This window comes from Ambystoma mexicanum, chromosome 13 (genome assembly GCF_040938575.1).
Source record: "Ambystoma mexicanum isolate Mex_15411 chromosome 13, UKY_AmexF1_1, whole genome shotgun sequence".
Taxonomy (NCBI): Eukaryota; Metazoa; Chordata; class Amphibia; order Caudata; family Ambystomatidae; genus Ambystoma; species Ambystoma mexicanum.
In genome coordinates, this window is record NC_090938.1 from 740,947,270 (window position 1) to 740,975,113 (window position 27,844).

The 27,844-nt window shown below is 46.8% G+C and overlaps 1 protein-coding gene across 3 annotated transcripts in view; it reads right to left on the bottom strand.

The window, feature by feature from the left end:
- Positions 1-27,844, bottom strand: part of LOC138521875 (E3 ubiquitin-protein ligase TRIM39-like) — a 498,159-nt gene that overhangs the window by 76,932 nt on the left and 393,383 nt on the right. For all 3 annotated transcript variants that reach the window (XR_011283148.1, XR_011283149.1, XM_069635032.1), the window contains exons 3-4: positions 13,127-13,357; positions 5,775-5,797 (exon numbers count right to left, since the gene is read on the bottom strand). Coding sequence is in view for 1 of the 3 variants with exons in the window: in XM_069635032.1 (XP_069491133.1) it covers positions 5,775-5,797; positions 13,127-13,357 (254 nt within the window). In the remaining 2 variants the exon portion in view is untranslated. The remainder of the gene's footprint in view (positions 1-5,774; positions 5,798-13,126; positions 13,358-27,844) is intronic.

Below are 27,844 nucleotides of genomic sequence, written 5' to 3' on the forward strand. Positions count from 1 at the left end.
GCAAATTGCGGTACCGTTATTGCCTCTGAGGTCCCTTTGCGGGTCCCGTCCTTAACGGCTGGTTTTATCAGCCGTTAAGGGAGGACCCGCAAAGGGACCTCATAATAGGGCGCTAAGGGATTACCGGCACCGGTGCCCTTACCGGTGCTGGTAATCCCATATCGCCCAGGTTGTAATGAGGCCCACATTGTTTAGAGGGGACCTGAGGAGGGAGATTGTTGAATATTTTGAAAAGAATCTTGGAAGCGTAAAGGCGGCCGGCACCCTATGGGAGGCATTCAAAGTGGTGCTGAGGGGATCAGCGATAGCTAAATCCAAAGGACTGCAAAGGGGCATATTGCAAGAACTGCAGAAGGCAGAGGAGGAACTTGAGGCAGCCACGCGCAGTGAAGCTGACTCCCTAGACAAGGCGGATACTATAAACCATTTACAGCAAATATGCGAAAGACACTGGGAGAGGATGCAACCTAAATTATAAGAAATACATAGAGAGGCAGCACGCCGGCGGAGACAAACCGGGGAGGCTGTTAGCATGGTTGTACAAAAGTGAAACACCAAGACTGACGATTAGAGCAATACAAGGGGAAGGAGGGCAGATACTTGATACCCAGCAGCGAGTGAATGAAGGTTTCCTCGAGTTTTACAAATTATTGTATGAAGATACAGATGAAGGAAAAGGCAGCAAGATAGTGGAAACACTGGAAGATATTGGCCTACCCAAATTGAGTGCTGAAGAGAGAGAGAACTTAGACGCCCCTATCACACTAGAGGAACTAGAAGCAGTGATCGAGGAATTGCCCACTTGCAAAGCCCCGGGGGTGGATGGACTCCCTAGCGAGTTCTATAAAACATATAAGACAGAAGTGCTTCCCTCACTACTGACCATGTTAAATGAAGCTCTCGAAATCGGAACGTTGCCAGAATCCCTAAGGGAGGCGATAATCATTCACGATTCTTAAACCTAACAAGCCGAGCATGGATCGCGGATCGTATAGACCGCTATCCATGCTGAACCAGGACAGTAAAATACTCACGGCTGTGTTGGCCGGGAGAATGAGACGGTCATAAGCAAACTTATACATCCTGATCAAACTGGATATGTCCCACATAGAAGTATATCAGACAATCTTAGGAGGCTTCACCGGGTCATAGAGCAGACAGAAGGGGAGGCACAAGAAGTCGCAATAGTTTCATTGGATGCAGTGAAGGCCTTCGACTCTGTGAAATGGCCGTGGCTGATAGCAGGTTTACAGGAATATGGTATAGGGCCCGAGAATCTAAAATGGGTTAAACTATTATATAGCTCACCACTAGCCAGAGTTAAGACAGGAGCAGTTATTTCGGAAAGGTGGCAACTTAGTAGAGGTACCAGACAGGGGTGCCCTTGGTCCCCGATGCTATATATCCTTGCATTAGAGCCCCTACCGATATACCTCAGACAACAGTACGGAGAGGTGGGGATTTTTACGAAAGGAGGGCCACACCTAATTTCGTTGTATGCGGACGATATGTTGTTATATTTAAGATACCCGGAGGAAAAACTGCCATACATCCTAGAAGTAATGGAGGGGCATCGCAGTCAACCCCAAAAAATCGTGCATATTCCCCCTGGGAAGATATAAAGGGATCCCGCGGGAGCATCTACCCATTCTACAAATACCCTGGGAGACCAAAACCTTTAGATACCTAGGGATAGATATCTATCACACAGCAGAGAACGAACACAACCACAACACAGAGAAGGCAATAACAAATATTGAGAACAGTATGAGATTCTGGTCTAAGCTCCCTTTGGCAATGGTAGGGAGAGCGGCCCTGTTGAAAATGGTTGTATTACCAAGGCTGATACACTTTTTTGTAAATATACCATACATGATACCTAAGCGATTCTTTGCCAAACTCCAGAGCATATGCAGAGGCTTCATCTGGCACAACACTAGGAATAGGATAGCCCTGTGGAAACTTCAAAACACATATGACAAAAGGAGGCATAAAACTTCCCAACTTTGAGATCTACCACAGGGCCAGCCAGCTACAATATGTGGCCAAATGGCTATCGGAAGACCCAACAGCAGAGTCCAGACTGCTGAGGTCAGAGTGTTCCCCATTCTTCTTGAATGAGTGGATATGGTTGCCCAAATCGGAGCTAAAGGGGTGTCCCAGAATGTTGGAATTGGGATGGCAAATGTGGCGGAAGGCTTGCCAGGCCATGGAGAACCCGACCCGTGCTCCCCGCAGATACCACTAGTAGCACTAACCAAAGGGGACGTGCAATTGAGGAAAACAATACGCATGCACTGGGAATCGGTGGGTATTGCAACAATGGGAGACATATGACAAGATGGGAAGATACTGGAATTTAATGCATTGGTAGAGGAAACGGCCTACATCAAGGGCAATATATTACATATACTAGACTGGTGCGACGGGTGAAAGAAACATGGTCTGAAATAGTGCTGGAAGACCAACCAGATACGACCATCGAAACAATCTATGACATCGCAGAAGGAGGGCACGAGGTTTCCCGAATCTACAAACTGCCGATGAGTAGGGTTGGGAAAGAGGTGACCCAGTTAAAATGGGAGTGGGAAGAGGAAGTGGGGGAATGTATGAATGATGGGCTGTGGGAGAGAGCTCAAAGGTACCATAAGAAGGTGTCCAGAAATGCAAGGTTGCAACAAATCCAGCTATACGTAACCCATAAAGTGTACATGACCCCCCAGAAGATAGCCTGATTTAAAAACACAGAAATACAATCATGTCCCAAATGTGGAGAAGTGAATGCGGAAATGACCCATATGTTCTGGGCATGCCCGGAAATTAGTAAATTCTGGAAAGAAGTGGCCCACCGCCTGACAGAAAAGGGGATCACGCTAGATGTGGAATCGGTGTGGGCATGTATCTTGGGGGGGGGGGGTTTCCTAGACCACGCAAGCTAAAGCATGTGGGCAAACTTAAAGACCTGGCTTACATACTGGCCAAGCGCAGGATTGCCATGGGTTGGAAAGCATGTAACAGACCAAAAGTAGAGGTGTAGTGGAATGACCTCAAGAAGTGGGCAGAAACCGAAACGGTGGTATGGACTGAAGCAGCCAATAGAGGGGGGGGGGGAAGAGGCAGATACATTGACAGCCTGGAGGCATTTAGTGGCCACATTGTTTGGATCCACCCAGGTATGCCTAAGCGGGGATGATACCTCCCAGAGCACGGAAGAGGGAACACCCCGAGAGGATGTAACGGCGGAAGGCGAAATGGAGTAGGCTCAAGTTAAGGGGGGAGGGTAAAGGGTAGGCAGCGGTTATAGTTTAACACGATACGAAATATTCAAAATGTGTAACATGCACCGCTAAATTTGTTTTTGTGTGTTGATTGGTTTTTATAAAAGTTAATAAAAATTGTTTAAAACATTTTTTTTTTAACAAAAAACATTATCCCTCACATATTCTGTACACATATTCTGTAACATAGCAGTAAGGATTGGCAATAGGTTTCTTAGTATAGGCCTTTTTTATTTGACTAGACTCCACTTTTATTATTATTTGATGGTCGTAGCTTGCTCCCATCTCAGGTTTAGGTTTAGATTTGGCGTTTTTCTCACCCATTTTACAGTTTAATAAACACTCTTGAACTGTGATCACTTGTGTCTGTCTTGCTTTGATACCATGCCTTTCTTACAGTGGGCAGAGGGATCTCTACATTCTTATACTTTCTGAATGAGAGACCCCCGGGGATGAGAGGGTGGGCTCAGGGATCTCTACATTCTGAATCAGAGACCCCCCCCGGGATGAGAGGGTGGGCTAAGGAATCTCTAAATTCGGAATGAGGGACCCGCGGGGATGTGAGGGTGGGCTCAGGAATCTCGACATTCTGATACATTCTGAATGAGAGACCCCGGGGATGAGAGGGTGGGCCGGGAATCTCTACATGATACATTCTGAATAAGAGACCCCCTGGGAGGAGAGGGTGGGCTCAGGAATCTCTACATTCGGGTACATTCTGAATGAGAGACCCCCTGGGAGGAGAGGGTGGGCTCTGGAATCTCTACATTCTGATACATTCTGAATGAGAGACCCCCAGGGATGAGAGGGTGGGCCCGGAAATCTCTACATGATACATTCTGAATGTGAGACCTCCTGGGAGGAGAGGGTGGGCTCAGGAATCTCTACATGATACATTCTGAATGCGAGACCCCCTGGGAGGAGAGGGTGGGCTCAGGAATCTCTACATGATACATTCTGAATGCGAGACCCCCTGGGAGGAGAGGGTGGGCTCAGGAATCTCTACATGATACATTCTGAATGGGAGATGCCCAGGAGGAGAGGGAGGGCTCGGGGATATCTACATTCTGATAGAATTGGGGGGTAAAGGGAGGATTGCCCCATTTTGTATTGCTTCACTTTCAAATCTTTATGGTTAAATACTAAAGGCGAGATTTGGGGGGGGGGCGATTTTTTGGTAAATTAAGTGTAAGTATATGAGGTTGAGATTTAGGTAGGTGATCATTTCAATACGACTTTTAGGACAGGTGAGATTTTAGTAGGTGATTAAAAGACGGATCACTTTTTGACATATATTTTTCATTGTATTTGTTTACTGCCAATTTTTCACTGAGGTGGGGGTTGGAAGGGGAGGGGTTGGCGGGCTGGGGGATCAGGGATATTAATGGGCCTCCACCCATCTTTTACAGAAAGAAACAGTGAAAATCAAATCAGTGATGAAAAATGCCCAGTAAAAACACATGGAACCCACAGGGGTGGAATTTAACTTCACAATTCCTAGGATGAGAGCGGTGCCTTTAAAAGATACCTCTCTCTTCCAAGTCATTCCCAGGAAAAAACTGCCAGGGACATTTTCATGGACACTTACAGGGAGAGCTAACTTCCAATTAACTATCTGAAGCGACAGGGAAAGTCTTAAGGGGGCACTAGATAACTTAGTGGCCTGCAGAGGACTATTTGTTAAAACCTCTGGCCCAAAGAAAGTGCTGTTAATAACAGTGGTATTGGAAGTAGTGTCTCTGATTCCAGTGGTAGGTTGGCCGTACACTATAATGGAATTGACATACTAAGTATTGGAGGGAAATACCCCCCTCTCTGTCCCCTTTCTGGGGCTTGACCCTCCCACATTAAGCAAAGCTGAAGAAATCTCTGGGGTGTCTGCACAAGGGCAAGTCTCCCAGTGACCAGAGGCCATGCTTTAGGCACTCTGCTCAGCAGGCTTTTTAGGGCAGCTAGGCTGACCTCTGGGATGGTCAGTTTTTCCACAGTCCCAGCAGGTGCTGGGGAGTCTGGGAATTACTGAGGAACCACCACTCACCTTTGAGTTAGTGGTGCCATCCTTTTTTTTGGACCCAGCCACAAGGGGTTACCCACTTCTACTTTGAGGCCCTGTAAGAAGGGAGAATGTTGGCCTGCCTTACCTGTCCCCTGATCACTGTGGTTAGCTCTGTGAGAGACCCACAAGTCAGCCATCTTTGCTAGTTCCCTTGGATCGCTGATGATGGAATTAGCTAAGTTCTAATGCAAGTCAGGGAAGCAAGCATACAGGGGGTATACAGGGTTATACAGAAGGAGGAGCCCTGCACTGTGAGCTTGCAAGCGGTAATGTAAAACCCAGAGTCTATATTTTTAAATCACGCATAGAAATGTTAAATCTCCCAGAAGTTAAGATGGAGCCGGGGTCTGTAGTGTGTAATAAATGTGAGGAACAGAGGTCATCCACCGGGATAAAAGTGAGTCCACATTGAGGGCACATCAAGGCAAGAGGAGACGTACCTTCTCAAGACACTCTTCACATCCTAGAGAGAGAAAGAGAAAGAGGACAAGATAAATAGTCATCCTACATTGTTCTAAACATTGATTTCCATTTTACAGAGACCCTGAGCTGTGATTCAAGGAAAGAGTTAGGTCGCTGCATTATCTAGTCTAGGAATCAGTTGAGCCTTCTGTGAGGTTTCTGGTCAGACAATGTTTGTGCAGGGAACTAGAGCCACTGTGTACTAAAGGTGGGGGGAGTAACATTCAGCTCAGACAAGTGGCCAGAGCCTGCCATTACTGGGGTATTTGAGGTTGCACTTAGATGTAGTGACTGTCATACAAACAAGGCATTAACTGTGATTAGATGGCATTACTGAGAGGTGCTGAGGTCGCACTTTGCATCTGCAGCACCTACACAAATGGGAATGAACATGACATACAGTGACTTTACAGGCATGCCAAGCACTAACTGGCATTAGATGGGTTTAAAGCTGCACTTTGCATATAATGGAAACATCTGCACAAATGGGAGACTGCACATACTGCACTCAGCATTAGAGGGCATTACTGGGGAGTTTGGACTAGACTAGCTGTCATAGTGCAGCATTCGCTGACCTAGCGCACGCGCTCTCTCTCTCTCTCCCCATCAGTGCCGTCTGTTTTTCTCTCACCCCATTCCCCATCGCTCTTGCTCGCTCTGTCTCTCTCTCTCTCTCTGCCTCCCCTATCATTCCCTCTCTCTTTCTCTCCTGGCTCTATCGCTGTAGCTTGCTCTCTGTCCTTTGCCAGCTCTGTGGGTGTGTCTCTGCGGGTCTCTCTCTCTCTCTCTCTCTCTCTCTCTCTCTCTCTCTCTCTCTCTCTCTCTGTGGTTGTGCCACTCTCTGCAGGGTGGTGTGTCAGTGGGTGAGAACAGTCTTTCATGCTGTCCCTCTCTCTCAGAGGTGTACTGTAAAGTGCACTCTCTTGGTTCTCTCTGTCTGGACAGTGTGGTGTGCTCACACTGGTTCTCTCTGTCAGTGTGGTTTATCCCTCGGTTAGAGAACAGAACCTGCAAGATCGCACTAGTGTAGTCTGGTGTGCACTCTCTGTGTCATTGTGGTCTAGTTTTCGCTCTCCTTCTGTCTCTGTGTCCCTCCATCCCTCTGCTTCCCTGTCCCTTCCACCTCCCACATCCTCCCCTACCAGTCCATTCCTGCCCCTACATCCCCCTTTACCTCCATCTTTCCCCATTTGTCCTCGTCCCCCTGCCCCTCTACCTCTATTCCCCCTTTCTCTCTGGCCTCTCTCTCATTCCCTTGTACATCTTTCTCTCCCCCTCTCTTTTTCTTGATAGATTATGTTATGTGTGTGATTTGTACAGCGCTAACGGCCACACTCGGGCATCAAAGCTTTTGCTAACCTGACCCCCGGTTTGAGGAGCAGAGAATGTTCTCAGTTTATCGTGGAAGACCAACAACAAGCTTGCTGTCCTTATTCTAGAAGCAGAGAGTTCACAGCCCGGCCACCTGTACTTGGTAGGAGCTGCCCATAGCATTTATTCCATTTAAAAGACAGAGTTGCAGCCAGATATTTGTCAATTGAGCGAAGGTGCCATGGTATTTCACCCCATTCTGCCCTGCGGGGTAGGAGCAACAGGTGAGACACCATCTCATTTCAGAATATCCCTTCATAATAGTAGAACAAGCATTATTAAAATATAGTGCCTTGAAGGGGATAAGCAAGTGATGTTCCTATATTGCATTCTGTGAGGATATGGCATACATTAGGTAATGTAATCGTATTTCTGATGCTTGTACCTGCTTAGATTCACATGCTATGTATAGTCTGACATCTAGTGGTAGTCGCAGAGTATTGCATGACTTGTTTTCGAAATTCGAAACGGGACGTTGACTGGGCGTGTCTGTAAGAATATCCCTTGTGTGATATGTACTGTACCCATGGTCCTTCATGCGTCGAGATCCCTCAGATTGCTTTTTTTCTGACATGAGGGAGCAAGAAGTGTTTGTGTGAGTACAACAAAGTCAAAGTATAAAAGATAAAGGTGACAGACATCTATGCACCATGAACTCCAGGAGGCGAGGAAGGCTGGGCACATGTGAATCTAAGCAGATACATGCACCAGAAATATGATTGCGGTAAGTAATGTATGCCTTCTGAGGCTTGTGGATCTGCTTAGAATCACATGCAATGCATAGATTAGCGAGCAGTACCTGGAGGAGATGGGTTGTGTGAAGGTACAGTGGCAAATAGATGTCTTAATACCGCTTGACCCACCTAGGAATCTGCTTTAGGGTGTGTGTCTAAGCAGTAGTGTTGTGTGAATGGAACTCAAGTAGCAGCTTTGCAAATTGCATCTAATGGAACATTTGCAATGAAAGCTAGAGTAGCCCCTGTGCCTCGAGTAGAGTGGGCTCTCTGTGTGAAAGGTAAGGATTTTTTAGATAGTGAGTAGCAAACTTGGATGCATTGGACTATCCATTTTGAGATAGCGGATTTAGCGACATGATCTTCTCTACCAGCTGCTATGGACACAAAGAGCTGATCAGTTTTTTGTAGGGGTTCCATTTTGATTAGGTAGTGTGAGGGGTCAGAAATGTGAGGTGGACAACATTTAGATCATTTTTCAAACAATGCCGTTTTATTAAATCAAAAGTGCAAACCAACGCCTCACTTGCCCATCTCTAACAGGGATTTCTCTGCCTACATAAACTAAGGAAAACACTCCAGCATAACATTTCTGGCCCTCAGACTTATACATAAACATAAACAAGAAAACATATGGCAATACTTGAATTAGCAACACATTCAAGTCTTTGATTGTAACCTCAGCGAATTCCCCTTCTCCAGGTTTTAAGTCAAGGTTAGTACCGTTGAATAACTCAAAACAACAAGAAAATCCAGGTTTGAAACAAAGTTCCAACACAGTTTTTGGCCAAGTCAGTTTGATAAGAAAAACTTCCAACACTCCACAGTTCAACACAGAAAAGATCCCTTTCCTCCAGGAAATGCACAAGTCAAAGTTCCTTAAACAGTACCAATGGGTTTCTTGGTTAGGATGTTTTCTGTCACAACTTAGTTGATTCCCAAAACACAGTTTAGTTGAAATCTCATCACAGTGCTTCTCTCTCAGCACCATGAAACACAACCACTTCTTTGTCAGGATAAAATCACAGTGTTTCTCTCCTAACACCATGAGCAACACCTGCTTCCTTCACAGTACATTCAACTTCTGCCTGGGTCACTTTATACCAGGATTTCCACTTCAACTTCTGCCTGGGTCCCTTTATACCAGGACTCCCACTTCTGCCTGGGTCACTTTATACCAGGACTCCCACTTCTGCCTGGGTCACTTTATACCAGGACTCCCATTTGTGCCTGGGTCACTTTATACCAGGATTTCCACTTCAACTTCTGCCTGGGTCCCTTTATACCAGGACTCCCACTTCTGCCTGGGTCACTTTATACCAGGACTCCCACTTCTGCCTGGGTCACTTTATACCAGGACTCCCACTTCTGCCTGGGTCACTTTATACCAGGATTTCCACTTCAACTTCTGCCTGGGTCCCTTTATACCAGGACTCCCACTTCTGCCTGGGTCACTTTATACCAGGACTTCCACTTCCACTTCCACCTGGGTCACCTTATACCAGGACATACACTTCCACTTCTGCCTGGGTCACTTTATACCAGGACTTCCACTTCCACTTCCGCTGGGTCACCTTATACCAGGACTTCCACTTCTGCCTGGGTCACTTTATACCAGGACTTCCACTTCTGTCTGGGTCACTTTATACCAGGACTTCCCCTTTCACTTCTGCCTGGGTCACTTTATACCAGGACTTCCACTTCTGCCTGGGTCACTTTATACCAGGACTTCCCCTTCGACTTCTGCCTGGGTCACTTTATACCAGGATTTCCACTTCGACTTCTGCCTGGGTCACTTTATACCAGGACGTCCACTTCCACTTCTGCCTGGGTCACTTTATACCAGGACCTCCACTCCCAACCCATCCTATGGTTTAGGATGCTCCAAGGTCCCAACTCCCCCCCCACCCACTTTTTACAAAAACACTTGATAGAGGATGACTGGCAGTAACAACATCCACTTACACACATCATACTGGACCTGTCCCGCTAATCGGGTCAGGCAAAGTCAGGCACTCGATGCCAAGTGCATACACCTGATACCTATTAGCTCTCCTCACATGAATAAAAGGCAGCACCCAAAGACACACTCTGAGCAAGGCAGAACACGAGTACGAGCAGGGCTTCTGGGAAGAAGGCAAACCTATTGGAGCAGAACGACAGGCCGAGGGACGGAAGCAGCGGGTCAGAAACCCCAAGAGTTGCTTACCAGAGGTTGTTGCCTCTGACAGGCCGCGGACAACACGTGGAGAAGGCCAGATCCCACAAGAGAAGATTGCATTGTGTTCCGAGGCTGCCAGAGATCCTCCCAGAAGAGACGCTCACAGCCGGTGAGTTTGGAAAGCGATCTGATAGACCGGTGTGTGTTAGAGGTTTTTGAAGTGGCAACATTTACCGCAAGTGGAGGCTGCAAGCGTGGGAATGAAACGCGAGGAAAGGCAGACCTCTGAATGAACTTTAAAGTGAACAAGTAGCTGCGAAGACAGCGATACTAAGGATCGGAGTGGTCTGGTGAAAGCAAGTAGCCCACTCGAAAGTCTCTGTTACAAGTGAACTGTTTGAAACATAAGCGTATGCTCAGCAAAAGTGAAATAAAGACGAGAACTCCCAGAGAAAGGGAGGAAAGTGAAAGTTGAACTGTGAGCATTTAGTCGAAGTGGTCCTGCGAAGGTCATATTTAAATCCATCGCACAATCGAAAGTCTTCGACTTGCTTGAATTGAAGAGACATTTTGAAATGGGGTCCGAGCCCGACAGAGGGAGACCCAAAGTGAGACAAGCATGGGGAAGGGAACCCCATTGCTTGTATGTGTGGAACTATATTCTGAAAAGGGGTCTGAGCCCGACAGAGTGAGACCCGAAGTGAGACAAGCTTGGGGAAGGGAGCTTCCTTGCTTGTTCGCGTTGAATTACATATGTTGAGGGGTCCGAGCCCGACAGAGTGAGACCCAAAGTGAGACAAGCTTGGTGAAAGGAGCCCCTTACTTCTTTGTGTTGAACTTTATTTTTTGTGAGTTCTGAGCCCGGCAGAGGGGGACCTTCGGGAACTGTTTTTGATGAAACCTTGTTTTGAAGCCAAAGAAAAGAGACTTAAACGTGGAAGGCCAGGGGGGCCTCGATCGACGTGGTGAACTGTTTATTGTGATAGAAGCTGAGCCAGAGTGTGTCATCCTGCCTACAGGGACAGCCTTATTCCATGAGGTTTAACGTGGAGAGGAGAGCTTGTTCAACCACACTTACTTATTTCAAGATTGATTTTCCATTCGCATACATTTCTTCTTTTTACACTTTTGTACAAAGAATAGGGCAGGCATTAGGTTTTGTTAACATAGGCCATTTTGATTTGACAGACTCCACTAGGACTGCGTTATTAATTATTTGATGGTTGAGACGACTCCCATCTTAGTTATAGGGCAGACTAGGAGTTTCTCCAACCCCAACCATTTCAATAAAGGTTTTACAAATTGTACCCATTGTGTCAGTGTCATACTTGTGATACCATGTCTCCCCTACAGCAAGCAATGTCTCTTTATCTCCTGAACATCAACTTTCTTATAGGGCCACTTTTCAACCACTCTTGTCTTTTTGTTAAGCCACAAGCCAAGTACTTTCAATTCAACTTCTATTGACTTTGACAATGTTAGTTCATGACTAGTTGCTGTTCCGTTCACACCATAGTCATTCATTTACAAGCTCTACCTTTAAAGATGTTATATTAGCCTCTTTTCCTCTGCTAGCAACAGTTACTCTCAAAGAAACCTTTACTTTAGTTTCTTTTGGCTGAGGGCAAAGCTTATCCAACTCTTGGCTTATTGTAATGCTTGTTTTCTTTGGGTCACAATATTGAGGTTTAACACTCGGTTTCACAGGATACAATGTTATTGTGACTTTACTCAGGTTTGGTCTTCGTGTTAAAATCACTTTTAGGCACACGCAACTATTATTAACTTTGTTAAAGCAGTTTTTTATAATGTTCAACACCTCCTTCCACAGCGTATTCGTCTATACGCGAGTGCTACAATTGTTGCACTCCATTGTCTGACACGATCTGGTCAGCTTCAGTCAATTTCACTCCCTCGCAAGTGAAAGCAACTGGTTACAGTTGCCTGCTTGACAATGCCTGAAGGCTTGAGAATGCGCACAAACACTCACCGGCTTCTCGCGCCCCTGTCACTGGCTGCTGGACTTCTACTACAGTGGTTTTCCCGACTCAGCATACTTCCCTCTGCAAGCTGCCTTCGGTCCCACCACAGAGGCGCGGAGTTCGCTCTCCATGACCCCCTGCAGCATGCCAGCCTCCAGGCACTGTCTGCTGCATGCTTCTTGCTGTGAAATCTCTCAAATCAGGTTCACATGGGGGAAAGCTTTCAAATCTTAAGCTTCCCGCTGTGCAACTTCTGCAATCCAGGCTTTGGGGGAAAAGGACCAACTCAGGACTAGTAACTGAAAAAATCCTGGTGTCCTTTCTTTCCTCACACTTCTGTGGATTCTGCCAGCAACGTGCTTTCCTCTGCCACTTTCTACTGCCCCAGCTGCTTCTGCTGCTGCTACAACTGCAACTGCCCCTCCAGCCACAACCATGACTAATGGCCTGCACAAGAGGGAGCTTTTTAAGCCTCTCAGCCTCCCTCGGGTGTGCTGTTAAGCCTAATTGCCTGACCTTCAGGTCTGCATTGCTCTTCAGCCCTCTTCTTCATCCAAGTACTCTTGGGATTATGGGACTTGGAGTCCCAAACAGCAAAGTTAGTTGTAAATGGTGATTTTCTATTTTTGACTTTAGAACTATTTTGCTTATATATTTTTACAAATGCTTCATCCTGTTTCTTCACAGAAGGGAAAGGCAGTTCATGTAGGCCACCATTTACAGGTTTCCTTTCTCTGTACCTTTGGGAGAAGGTTTTTTTTTAGTTACTCCCTGTCCTGCTGCTGACATCTCTGTTCTATCTCTGGGATCAGGCCCCTGTGGGTGGATTGCTGCTCTAGTTCTATAGGTTTCTGATCCCCTCTCACCTTCAGTAGATCCACGTCCTGCTGCTGGCACTTGCTCTCCAGCTCTGTGATCAGGCCCCTGTGGGTGGATTGCTGCTCTAGTTCTATAGGTTTCTGATCCCCTCTCACCTTCAGTAGATCCACGTCCTGCTGCTGGCACTTGCTCTCCAGCTCTGTGATCAGGCCCCTGTGGGTGGATTGCTGCTCTAGTTCTATAGGTTTCTGATCCCCTCTCACCTTCAGTAGATCCACGTCCTGCTGCTGGTACTTCCTCTGTAGCTCTGTGATCAGGCCCCTGTGGGTGCTTTGCTGCTCCTCCAGTCGGGTCAGTTTCTCCTGAATCTTCTTCATCTTCTCCTCTTGCTCCTTCTCCAGTCTGCTGAGCAGCTGCTGTTTCTCCTTCTCCAGAAACTGCTTCAGATGCTCAAATGTACTAAGGATTCTCTCTCTCTGCTTCATAATGGTTCCCTTAAAAATAGATTTAAACAAACAATAAACACATATTATATGTCTGATTATTATATTAACTATCATAACATATCTTACATATAACACCTCACATATTCCCTCTCAATAACTCTTAATATCATACATTTAACACACATGAATTACTAATTGGCAATTATTATTTTTATAAACCAGTTTTTATTAAGTTGTTTCCATATTCCAACATTATTCCTCATATCCTTGTTCAAATACACATTTTTCTTAGGGTTGACCATTCGTCCTATCCCATTCTTCCTTAATCTCCCTCATTTTACCCCCTTCCTTCCCTTGCCCTATATCCCCTGCCTCCCCCCTCCTGTAGTATCTTGTACCGATGTGCCCCTTCTCTCAGGCATCCATGTCCCATTTCCCCCATATCTTCGGACACTTCCTCATGCCCCGCCCCTATTCCTGTATGTGATCTGCTCCATTCTGATGCAATGGTCCATTCCAATCTCTCAGGTTGCCAAAGTGGCCATTTCCTAGGTCTCCCATTTTGCCACTAGTTCTCTTTTTACCACCATCTATGGTATGTGTATCAGTGTCTCTTCCCCTCTACTTCCTTCAATCTCCCCTCTTATATGCTTATATGCAGTAACATCATCTTAGGAATGTTCCTACTTCCCTTCTACATTTGAGACACCGGCCATGCGTTACTCTACCCCTGTTATGCAGTCTATCTCTGGAAGGGTGTACTCTGTGCAGAATGTCGTATTGTATGAGCCTCATCCTGGGTGATGCATTAACCTCTCTTGTAGCCACTAGCGCGTCTATCTATTTTTCCTTCTCTATTGTTCCTGGGTCTCTTTCCCATCTCCCTTTCAGGTGTGACATGGGGGAGGGGGTGTTTTTATTTATGACTTGATATATTGTGGTTATCCCTTTCCCCTCTATTTTATCCCTGAATAGATTAATCTCAGGGGGATGGGGGTTGTTCGGGGGAAGTCCAATTCCCCTTCAAATTGAGCTTGTACAGTGTGTTTTAGTCTCATGTTTGTGAAGTATTCTTCCTGGCCCAGTCCATATTTTCTTCCTGCATTGTTCGCAATGGGTTATCTCTTTATTATCCACTATATCTCCCAGTCTGCATATTACCTTTTCCACCCGACGTGGCTGCCTCCCTAGCTTTTGTATCTCTTTAATATTGTGATTTTTCCACAGTGGGGACTGTCTCGTAGCTTTCCCCTTCCATCCCATAGCGTGTGTGACTTCCATCCTGATCTGCACCAATCTCGGTCCTGCTGGGGGGAAGAGTACCCTCTTTAAGGGGTTCGGCCTTCCCTTCACAACAGTTCCAGTCTTGTGTGAGCTAGATTTCCCCCTCCAAATACCCACTCATTTGCTACCACCAGATGGGCTGCTCAGTAGTATTTCCATATATCCGGCAGTCCTACCCCCTCAGTCCCATACCGCTTTTGAGAGCATCCGCAGGGCTATGCGTGGATTCTTGTCACCCCATAATAGTCCTCTAATTATAGCTTTGATCCTTGTGAACTGTGCCTTGGGTATTTTCACCAAAGTGTTCTGCAAGACATGTAGCAGTCTAGGCAGTGCCATAATCTTTAATTAATTGACCCTTCTGAGCAGTGTTATAGGTAGGTTAGCCCAATGTTCAGCGTCTTCTTGTAGTCTGCGATTTATTGGTTCTAGATTATTTTTAAGAAACAAATGTTCATCCTTTTGTACTGTTATACCCAGATACTTAAATCCCCCTTGCTCCACCCGGAGGGGGCATTCCTCAGGGACTGCATCTTTTCCCCCCTGTACTGGTATTATAACTGATTTCTCCCAGTTTAGCTCTCAAGACCGCAGTAAATTCCGAATTCCCGTATGGTATCCATTACCCTCAGGCCCGTTCTTCTGCAATCCCCTAGATATATCAAAAGATCGTCTGCATATAGAGAGATTTTATCTTCCCAGTTCTTGAGCCATCGAAACCCTTGAATTGTTGGATCCGCTCTAATGCGCTTGGCTAGTGGTTCGATCGCTATGAGGAATAGCAGCAGCGACAGTGGACATCCTTGTCTCATGCCCCTCTGAAACGGGAAGATATGGGATGCGTGCACATTCACTCCAACTTTCGCGAGTGGTTGTGCATTTAGTAGTTTCTTCTATCTTATGAAGTTGGGGCCCAGGCCTACCTTTTCCATTGCTGCTCACAGGAATTCCCTTTGCACCAAACCAAAGACCTTCTCTAGTGACATTATTGCGTGGGGACCCTCTAATGAGTCAGTAATACGGAAGTGTTATGTGCCCTTCGCATGTTCATCCTTTTGCTCTTCCTGGAACAAAACCACATTGATCTGAGTTCATTAGCTTGCTTATTACCCCTACTAGCCTTGTTGCTAGTATCTTGGCTAGGACTTTTGCCTCTCCATTCAGCAAAGATATGGGACGGTACGAGGCACATCTATCAGTGGGTTTAGCTTTTTTGTGCATTATCACTATTGTAGCCGTTCTCGCGTCTCGTGGGAGTGTGCCTTGTGCACAGCTTTTCATGAACATGTCCCACACTGGCTTGACCACCTTGTCTCCGATTTATTTCCAAAATGCAGTCGGGATTCCATTTGGTCCTGGGGTTTCACGTAATTTAAGCTCTTAATTGCCTCTTGTACTTCCTCCATCGTAATCTCAATATCCATTACTTGTCGCGTTTGTTCAGCTACCTGTGGCAGGTTTACCCCATCTAATATCTCCCAATTTCGATCTCTGTAGGGCCTGGGACCGCACTGTATAGCCCCTGGTAAAAATGTGCGAAGTCGTCTACTATATTTTCCCCTTCCGTGTAGATTGTTCCCTCCTCATTACCAATGCCCCTAACCCATCTGGACTCCTCCTACCTTTTCTCCAACCATGCAAGCATCCTTCCACCTTTGGACCCGGGTTCATGCACTCTGGCTTTCATGGCCCAGCATGCCTTTTTTGCCTCATCTGTCATCACTACTTTGTATTGCCCAGCAACTTTTAGCATCTCTATTTAAGATTCTATTGCTTGTTCGTCTATGTGCCTCTTTTCTGTCCTAGCCACCTCTTCTTCTAGTGTCTCCAGCTTTTCCTTTCTTTCTCTCCAATATGGCCTTATTGATGCCTTTGCCCTTCCCCTAATTACCGTTTAATACTTTCCAAAGTGTGCAGCCATTCTTCACTGTGCCCTTATTCAATTCAAAGTATGTCTCCGTACAGTCTTTCATCTCCTCCCGTATTGGTTCGATCCCTAGGTGGTATGTGTTGAGCCTCCATTCCCCTTTCCCCTTCAGTCCCTCCCCTCTTATTGTAATATACAGCTGGGCATAATCCAATATGCCTCTTGTCAGGTATTCCGCTTCCAATACCCTTCCGGTGATGGTACATTGAACCAAAAAGTAGTCTAAGCGAGACATTGAGTCGTGTGCTCAGGAATAGTGCGAGAACTGTCTTTTACCAGAGTGTAACCCTCTCCAGACATCCCGTAATTCTGTTGCCTCCAAAATGGTCACCAGCTTGGTACGCGTCTCCCCCTCCCCTGGGAGTTTACCCATCTGAGGACATCTATTCGCCCGTGAAGGACGTCAGTAAAGTCACCTCTCACTATGGTTACATTTGCACCATGTGTTGCCAGTATCGCCTGTTTATTGTTAAGTAAGTTCGGTTGTTATGGTGGAGGTGCGTACACGTTCAGTATGGTAATTGCTTCCTCCCATAATTCCCCCAGTCACTACCAGATATCGTCCTCCCCTTCTCTCTCCACTTGACCAACTGGAATGGAATGCTATGACTGATGTGGACTGCCACCCCGCTGGAGCCTCTGTAGTATCCTGCATGTTCCACCAACGTGTATTGACCGCTGCCCAGAAACCTACACTCTGAGCCATCAAGTGCGTTTCCTGCAATAGTACTATGCAGGCTTTCTGCCTCATCAAATACTTTGTCATCAGCCCCTCTCTTAATCTCATAATTTCGGCATTTCACAATCCTACATTCTCCTTGCATCGTTCCGTGTAGTGTCATTTGCCTCTGTGTTGTCCTTTCCCAGGTCTGAGATCCCTTGCCTTGTTGTTAAGTCAAGATGTATACCGAACTGCATTTGTGCATGTCTAACTACCCATATTCTCTCGCTCCCTGCCCCTTGACCTCTCAAACAAACCCAACAACACCCCCCTACCCCACCCTATACTTTCCCCCAACTTGAAGCATCTGTTGACCCCAAAACAACTATCGCTCATCCCACCCCTTGATAGGGGCCTCGGGATTTGCAAAGGGGGCTATGCCTGCTGGCCGCTCTACCCGAAGTCTTGAATTTTACCCACTTGAATTTGTTGCTTATTCACTGTTGTTGCTCTCATGCTCCCCCTCCCCACTCCACCCCCCTCCTGGGACCACATCAATGTCAATTATTTGCAGTCTATCTTGCATATCTGCTGTTTCCTGACTTCCAACTGCTTTTCCCTTCTCCCTGAGGGGGCCATTTCTGTTCCTGCATTTTTGTTTTGCCCCTTCTGCTTTATCCATTGCTGCGGGCCGATTGTTTATGTCCAGTCCCATGCATCAGTAGGGCGCGTGAAGAACCTAACTCCCTGAGGGGCGCAGTGTTGCTGGATAAATTGTGGCATACTTCATTTCTTTTTCCCCTAGCTACCTGTGCACCGCGTCAAAGGATTGCTGCGTGTTTTGTACCGCTTTGGTGAAGTCGGGGTATATTGCAATCCTTGCCCCATTATACTCTAGAGTTCCCTTCTTTCTTGCTGCTTGTAAGATTACATCTCGATCGCGGTAATTTAACAGTTTGCCAAGGATTTGTCTTGGTGGGGCGCCTCGCAGTGGCTCCTCACTTGGTACTATGTGCCCTTTCAATTGAGAAACAATTAGACAGCCCATGTGGGCCCATCTTTCTTCCATCTGCTGCGTCCTTTTCTACATTTTTATCATGTCACAGCGGGGTCATAACATCTTCGACAGACGATATACGCTCTTCCGCTTCTCCTACTCGCGGCGCGGACACTTATGCAGGTACTATCTCCGGAGACTGACATCCAGACCTACTGCATCTATCCTTTGCTCCAGCTGTGTCTTTGCCTCGTGTACGACTCTCAAGATTTCCTGGGTAGCCTGAGATTCTGCGTTTCCCCTGTCGCCATTGTCGACTATGGTCTTGTCTCCGATGCTTGTTATGTTTTGGGCCCTCCTGTCCTATATGCGTCAATCTTAGACTGATGGTTTGGTTTCTTGCCCTTATACTTATCCATTTTCATAATTGGGTATAGCGTGGGTATCACTCTTTTGCCCGCTGTATAGTCTTCCAGAGGATTCCCTCCGCACTCTGTCCTGCCCCGCTCCCTCTATCTCCTTTGTTGCGGTGCCTCCTTGTAATACCGCCTTTTTCCAGCCCCTCTTATGCAGGGCTTCTCACGACTCCCAGCGCCTGACGATGGGTTGTAGTAGCTACTTGTGTTCCTTGCAGGTTGGCGCTGGGTACTGTGAGAAACCAGAGGGTGTCTCACCCGATAGTCCCCAGGGATCTCTCTCTCAGGTGGCCAGGTCACGGCCATCCCCTTTGGATCCAGACCCTGGGGGTGGGCCAGTGCGGGAGGATCATCTGGGTGAGGGGTCCTTGGGGAGTGGGAGTGGGACACCTGATGGCGAGACGCGGTATCCCTTTCCCTCTAACACCTTTAACCCCTCCTACCAGGTAGGATACCGGGGAACTTTAACTCCCTCCCCTTCCCTACACGAACACTGCTACACAAACCGCCCACTCTGGGAGAAAACAGACTAATACCCGAGCAATGTACCTGACCTGTCCGAATACCATAGTCAGGCAGAGTCAGGCAATTACCTTTGACAATACACACCTGACTTCAATTGAACCTCCCCACATGGATAAAAGGCACAGTATGAGAGCACACTTTGAGCGAGGCAAAGCACATGAAGGAGCGGTTCTTCTCAGGCAGCAGCTGAGCCGATGGAGAGAGACGGCAGACCGAGAAAGGAGAACAAGGAAGGAGATACCCTTGACCTTTTCGACGAGTGATTGTTATACTCCTAGGAACTTGAAAGCAGCACGTGTAAGGCCAACAAGGGAAACCGAAGAATCCTGCATTGTGTGTCTGAGATATCCGAGGCCCGTCTGCATGAATGACCGAGTCGGGGAGGAGAAACAGCCGCTGTGGTATCGTCCTTGGCTCCGAGATCAAAGCCGCAAACAGATAAATCAACACAGCTGGTGAGTTGAAGGAAACTGTACGAGACCGGTCTGTGTTGAAACAAAGGTTGCAAGCAGCAACATTGTTACACGAAAGAGCGAACGTTGAAGCGTTTGATGAAAGACGCGGGTAAAGGCCAGATGGCTGATGAATTGTTTGAACATTTAACGTGAACTAAGATAAAAAATAGCAGAGTGGTCTGGCACCGCGTGTGTGCCCAATCAAAGGTCTCTGACTGATGTATCCCACAAAGAAGTGGCAAAAGGAACTGTAATATGTCAATGTGAAAACGAAGAATAGAAATCACATAAGAATGAATCAAAGTGGTCCTGCAAGGATATAAGTAAAATCCATTGCACAGTGGAAAGTCTTTGATTATGAATAAATGCATCAAGGTCTGAGCCCGGCTGAGTGAAACCTATTGTGAATTTATCGAACTGTGACATAAGAAGAAAGCGAGAGTGCAAGGTCCCAGCCCGATCGAGGGAGACCTATTGTGAATTGGTGTATCAAAGGGGTCTAGCGCGGCTGAGGGAGATCCAGGGTAAACAGTGCACCCGAAACTTTGTAAGCGTGACTCCTGAAGAGAAAGTAACTTTGATGTTGTGTTTTGTATCCAAGCCATTTTTTACGAATGAGAGACTTTATTGGGAATGAGACTGTCGCAGAAGGCCCTGGTTTATATCCTGACCTGCATCCTCATGCTGGAGAAGCCAGAATCTGTGCTAAGCTCGAGTGTGCCACCTTGCCCCGTGCTGAAAACGTGGGGAACGGAAGCTAATTGTCCGGCTGTCCTGACATATTCTTTCTTGAATACTCCTTCTTTTGCATACATCATTTTCCCACACCATTTGTATTTAGAAGAAGGGATTGGCAATATGTTTATTAGCATAGGCCCTTTTTATTTTGAAAAGAGTCTACTAGGACTGTTATTTTTACTTTGATGGTTGTAGCCTGCTCCCATCCTTAAATTTAGGGTTAGATAGGCGTTCATCCAACCCATTGAAGTTCAATAAACACCCTTGAACTGTGATCACTTGTGTCTGTCTTCACTGTTTGATATCATGCCTTCCTTACAGTACCCAAGCCCACTGTAAGTATGGGTGGTTGTTATTAGTAGACCCGACCCCTCGTTGGTGCTAGTGTCTGGCTAGTATCTGGCTGCTAGTGTAGTGTGTCAGCTAGCGGTAGGTGGTAATCCATAGCTGGCTGTGGTTGTCAATGTGTTCCAGAGATACTGCAGTCTCTGGTTCTATAGATCCACTCCCAGGCGGGGATAGATGTGTTAGGAATTCACAGACACTGACAGGAGTCAGACTCTGGGAGGGTGAGGTCCAGTTTGCTTCTGCAAGTAAACTTTCTGTTGTCACCGAGTCTCACGCCCTCAAAGCACTGTGAATGGAAATAAGCTTCAGGATTCAGGACTCTGTGATTCCAGGAGGGGTAGCCGGAGGGGGGACTCTATCTCCCACCTCCACACAGAGGACTGTGGTGATATTCCAGCTCCAGCCTGGTTCCAGGCCCCGGTGCCCCTCTCTCTGCATCCCAAACTACCCGTCCACTACTTTCAGCCTGAGCTCCTCCTCCCAGCCATTCCGGAGCTCACTCCGTTCACTCCTCCACAGGTCCTCCCCGACCTCCAGACTTCACCCACGTGTGCCACAAGGATTCACCTCCTCATCGATTTTGTTCCGAGGTTTAGCACTGCCGTTTTTGGTGCAAATACCCTTTGGGCCCTCAATCCCGGGGCGGGCGGCACTTCTCTGCTGCTACTCCAATTGCTGTGCAACAGCACCCCCCACCCCCCGATGGGCAATGATTTATCAGCTAATGGTCAGCAGACTGACAGTAACGTTCTAGTTCATAGATTGTTCCTCTAGAAATGGCTGTCAAGTTCATGCAAGGACTGGTTGAGAGTACTGGTCTAGTCATTCCACTATTATGGATCAGAATGGGTGTTAGAGGGGCACAAATACCAGAACCTCTCTCTGTCTGGTTTAGAACATTGTTATTACCAATATGTGTACCCCTACAGCTTTTTTCATTTGCACACATCCAGTTTCGCCATGCTCGATAGTATGTGATCTCCCTCAGAGACAGCTGCTCGATTGATACAGCAGCCGAATGAGATTGCTGGTCTAGCAGTGGGAATTCATCCTTGATGACAATTGGTTAGCTTGGGACATAAAATACTGGGTTTGTTCAAACGAGAAAACTCTTGGGAGGTGGAAATACTGGAGAATTCATGACTTACTGTGCCGTGATTCTGGTAAGTAAGTAACCAGATCAGTATTGTAGGTTTTATGTCAATATGTGTCAGTTTTAAGTGAATTAGATCAACAATAGGGGTGGTAACAGGTACACCTTCATCAACAAGGCATGAAGTGAGGTTCAAACTGAATATCTATAACACAGAAGGTTTGATGGTCCTCTAACACTGAATTACTTACCCTAGTGCTCAGAATTCTAGGCATGCTCTCTTTCTAAATTAAATCCGACAAGAAAAAGAATAGTTCATTTTTACAACATTTTTTATATAAAAAAATATGTTGAATGTTTTTCAGATTGAAGAACTAATGCATTTCTAATGCTTGAGATCTAAAAAATTAAGAAATAATCTTTGTTCAAGGATGAAAGCCAAGATAAAGACGTGACACTAAGATATTTTTTAATTTTAAACTTTAAGATAAGAAGCGCTGTTCTTGAGTTATCAGCATCATTCGACCATATGATATATTCTTCATATATTCATTATATGCTACAAAATGAATGGTAGCCCCTGTCATTTGTACTCAGGGGATTTACCATTATGGGACAATGATGAAGAGGATACTAAGGTAGTAATCTCACCAGAAAATGTCATTATAATCTCCTCAGAGATACATACCACATTGAAAGTAAATAAAAGTAATTTGAGATAAAAATAGCCTTCCCCTTTTTTAAAAAACTTTTGTCACCTGCAGATTACTACAAAAAGGATGTATGTGTGAACCCAGAATGTGAGGATAGAAGATGCAGAAAAATTTAAAATTGTCAAAAGAAAAGTCAGCCTATCCATTAGAATATTCTGTTGAATCATTTGTGTGCTTACATAGCATTGGAAATGATATATACTCCCAATGAATGTTCTGCAACAATAAGTTGTGAACTGAAACATGTTGAGGATTCTAAGAAACAAAGTCTCCAGGATATGGGGCCAATCTTGTGGATAAGCCTTAAACATTGCGTTGGATAGTCCATCTGGACCCGTTGCTCGCGAGTTAGTAGCTTTAGCTATAATCTCCAAGATATCATCCAAGTCAAAGGAAAGTATCCACTCATGGTTTGTCACCCTTTCCTCGAACATTGTCGTTACCAAAATCAAGGACGAATAGTGCAGTAAAATGGGCTACCCAGGTTTCCTCGGCTATGGGGTTTGACTTGTAAAGCCACATGTGTTTAATTCGTAAAGTTTAACAGAAACCAAATGTCTGCACTGTTTTCGCTGGCAATAGCTGCCAACATCTGTTCAGCATCTCTTTGGGCTAAAATGCTCCTAGAGCCTCGCCTCCAATTCCTAAATTTTTGCTCAAGTAATTTCACTTTCATAATTCTCTCTTCAAGGGGAAAAGTCATCAACCATCTCAGTTCTCCAGCATTGGATCTTTCATGGATTCACATGCTTAGAATATTCCCCGTCGTCAGGCTGGGAATCCTCGGTAATTATATAGACGTTTTCCATAGGAAAAATGTCGACACTTTTGTGTCCCATCTACGTTGTTTTGGGCCGCTTACGCCTGCGCCACTAGAACGTAGAGGTATAAATAGCCCCGCCCCTGCGGCTCCCTCAGATTTCAACCGTCTTCCAAAGTAGTGGGATTACCTCGAGTATCTACTATTTTTACAAGGTTGTGCGTATTTCTTCTTCGTCTTCTTTCGAAAATGTCTGGAAAGGCATTATTTCGTCCGTGTGCTACATGCGGTCTTAAGAAAGTGTATGAAGGAGATGGGCATATGGACTGTATTTATTGTCTTCACCCTCATCATTCGGCTGACACGTGTGAGATCTGTCAAGGCTTCTCACAGAAGACCCTAAAAGACCGAAATAGACGCCTGGTAATCTGGCTCAATGACGGAGCGGGTGCGTACCCACCATCGGAGGTAGGCTCTACTCATAGTTTGGCCTCGAGATCTAAATCTCCTCGCTCAGTCTCGGCAGAGCCTACGACGAAGAAACCACGTTCATCGGATAAACGTCCCTTGGAAAAACATTCTGCGAGGGACTCTTCGTCAAAGAAAGCTTCATCTTCTTCCTCCTCATCAAAAAAGGAGAGAAAAGATCTATTGAAAACCTCCTCAGGAGACCGCCAAAGGTCTACCTTGAGTCGAGAGTCGTCGACCCACAAGTCGAGTTCAAAAAAGGCGGGAACGCCTCAAGGCTCTGCACCACACCCAACTGCGTCGTCGACGACAGCCCGGTCGTCAACGCCTTCTTTATCATCGGCGCCAGCTCTTCCCACGATCACTTTGTCGGGTCAAACAGCGGCTATGGAGAAAATGTCGTCGTCGACGGCCCCTTCGGTGGGTTGGCAACCGGAGGTTTTCGACCCGGTCTTGCCTGAGACCTTGTTGCAACAAGAAACGGCCTTCTCCATCTCGTCGGTTGAGGATGACACTGGTCAGGTAGTGCATCCAGCCGATCTGGGATTACAAGCGACCAGTTCGTTTGCGCTCTCGGGTGGAAGTGCCATTCCAGTCACCTCTTCATTGCGGAATCCCCAGGCAGTATTGTCCCTGGAGGTGTTAAACACATTACAGAAGCTGTTGGAGCGTTTGGACACACAGTTACCTCAAACTAGTGTCCCGAAAGTAGTACAGGCTACGCCGGTCGTCGACGAACCAGGTCCGGCTCCTCGATCGTCGACCAGAGTACCTACAACTTGTCCGGTTGAGGAAGATCGTTCTCGCTCAAACACAGAGGAAGGAGAACTGCCGGAGTCGGAATCGGAACGTGAAGGGTCTTTTTCAGACGTCTCATTATCCCCCTCAAGGGACCCGACATGGGAGTCGGAAGCGGAGATGGAAACTCCAAAAAGCCCGGCACAACCATCATCGCCGGATGACATCGGTGCCTTCCATGCAATGATGGGAAAAGCGTGTGCGGAGTTTGGCCTGGCCCCGGAAGAAGAAAAGAAAGATTGTTTCTTATTCGATCATATGGGCAAGAGAAGAAAATCGATGTTTGCGATCCCCATTTTAGACCATGTCTGGCAGGAGGGGCTGAGAACCATGCGTCATCCTTTCTCAGAACCGGCGATAAAAGTACGATTAGAAAAGAAATTCAAAGCTCCGGAGTCAACTCCAAAGTGTTTGTCGTCTCAACCCTCACCGGAATCGGTCGTATCCGCTGCTGCGGCCAGAAAGGCAAGGTCGCAACACAAATGCACGACCCCCCTGGACAACGATGCCAGGAGGCAAGATGCTTTTGGCAAAAAAGTATTGTCAATTGGAGCGACTACAGTAAAAGCGGCCAACTCCCTAGCTATTATGGCTAGGTATGATAGAGAGATGTGGCATCGTTTGGCCCCTATCTTGGACCATCTGCCGGAGGAACACAGGAAGTCTGCTATGCTGCTGGTACGTGAGGGGGAAGAGGCTTCCAATCATTCCATAAATATCGCTGTCGACCTGGCGGAAGCAGGTTTTAAGCAAATCAATAACGGCGTAGTTTTAAGGAGGCAAGCCTGGCTTAAGTGCACGACTTTTAGACCGGAGGTGCAATACAAGGTACTGGATATGCCGTGCGAAGGGGAACAACTGTTTGGGGAGAAAGTAGATGAGGCCTTGAAGGGCATGAAAGAAGATTCTGACACTGCTCGTTCTCTCGGAGCCCTCCAAAGTGGCAGGAATTTTCGTTCCTTTCGTCCCTTCAGAGGAGCATCGGGTAACTCCCGGTTTGGATCACCTAGAAACCGAGGGTTCAGCAGGCCATCCTACTCTTCCCAAGGCTAGACGAGCGGCCCAAGCAACTCGTAGAGGCAGAGATTATCAGTCCTCAAGAAGAAGAGGCGCCTACTCATCGTCGTCGAAAGATAAGCAGGCTAAAACCCAGCAATGACAAGCTTCAGGACGTCTTGGGAGGCAGAGTGTCTCGTCACGTCGACGAGTGGGAGCGCATAACATCAGATCAATGGGTTTTAGACACGATACATCTGGGCCACTCTCTACAGTTCAAAGACATGCCGCCACACATTCCACCTGTGTTTTCGGCACAACCCCATCTTCAAGTACTAATCCAAGAAGTGGCGCTTATGCTGCAGAAAGGGGCTATAGAACTGGTCCCGGTGGCAGAAAGAGGGCAGGGAGTGTACTCCCGTTACTTCGTTGTCAAGAAACCCAATGGAAAATGGCGACCCATTCTAGATCTGCGAGCTCTCAAAAGCTAAAGAATCTGAAGTTCAAGATGCTTACACTTCAAGAGGTTATCCGATCGATACAACCGGGAGATTTTTTGGCGTCGCTAGACCTTCAAGACGCATACTTTCATATACCGATGCGTCGACAACACAAAAGATTTCTGCGGTTCGTCGTCGGACGAACCTGCTATCAGTTCAAAGTCCTCCCATTCGGACTAAAGTCGTCTCCCAGGACGTTCACAAAATGTTTGGCTCCAGTAGCAGCTTGGCTAAGAAAGGAAGGTCATCATGTTTACCCTTATCTGGACGATTGGTTGGTAAGGGGATGGTCTCCGGCGAGAGCACAGGAAAGTATGAAGGCCACCATGTACCTCCTGCAGCATTTGGGCTTCGCGATAAACTTCAAAAAGTCCTCCTTAACGCCATCAAGGACCTTGGTCTTTCTGGGTGCGGAGTTCCAGACACAGTCAGGATTGGTGAAACCATCCATGGAAAGGGTTAAAAAACTACGACACAGGCAGTGGAGTGGAAAGTCAACACCAGAGTGTCAGTGAGAAAGTACATGTCCCTGCTGGGGACCATGGCGTCATGTATCCCCTTAATCAACAATTGTCGTCTCTTCATGAGACCGATACAGGAATTCTTGGCGGATCGATGGGCACAGAGTCGAGGGCTTTGGTCAGACAAATTGACCATCAACAACAAGCTCGTGCAGGCACTTCAGTGGTGGAGAATCTCCATAAATCTAACAAAAGGAATGTCCCTACAGGAACCAGAGTTCCAGATGACAGTGGTGACAGATGCTTCTCTGACTGTATGGGGAGCTCATCTGGATTCCCTACAAGTTCAAGGTCAGTGGTCATCGGAGGAGTCTAGCCTTCACATCAACGTGCTGGAGTTAAGGGCGGTGCATTGGGCCCTGAAATCCTTTCTACCACACATAAAGGGTTCAGTTGTACGGATAATGACAGACAACACAACAACAATGTTTTACCTAAGAAAACAGGGAGGTACACGCTCCAGAACTCTGTCGACCGAAGCCCAGGAGATATGGCATTGGGTCCTCGAACAGAAGATGTATCTATTGGCGTTCCATTTGCCAGGAGTGAAAAATGTACAGGCGGACTCTCTCAGCAGAGAGATGAATCGACTACACGAATGGGAATTGAACGACCAACAACTACACCGTTTCTTCGAAAAATGGGGTCGTCCAGCCCTCAATCTCTTTGCGACCAGGGAGAACAAGAAGTGCTCACAATACGCGAACAGGTGGCCACAGCAAGACTCACTGGGGGAAGCGTTCTCCTTCCCGTGGACGGACAAGTTTCTGTATGCGTTCCCCCCGTTTCCACTCATTCGTCGGACTCTGCAATGGATCCACAGATATCCATGTCGTGTGATCCTGGTGGCCCCGTACTGAGCGAGGCAAGTATGGTACTCCGATCGACTCCAACTATCAACAGCGGAACCAGTGAGCGTCCAGAAGATCCCGAACCTTCTGTCTCAGGCCAAAGGAGCAGTTTGGCATCACAACCCGGACAGCCTCAGCCTGACGGCCTGGCTCCTGACTTCTCCGAGTTTGGAGCGTTAACAATTCCATCGGACTGTCGTCGCATTTTACAAGCTGCAAGGGCTCCGTCCACGAACGATTCGTATACCAGCAAGTGGAAAAGATTCTGCATGTGGTGCGAGGATCAGCCAGGTTTACATCCACTAAACATCACGCCAGAGCAGCTTCTACCATACTTGCTACTCCTAGCTCAAAAAGGTTTGTCTTTTTCTTTGATTAAAGTGCATCTGGCAGCCATTTCGAGATTTACTCGGAAGAGACATTCAACACCATTATTTAGTGACCGGTTAATTAAACATTTTCTGAAAGGCTTATTCCGAACCTT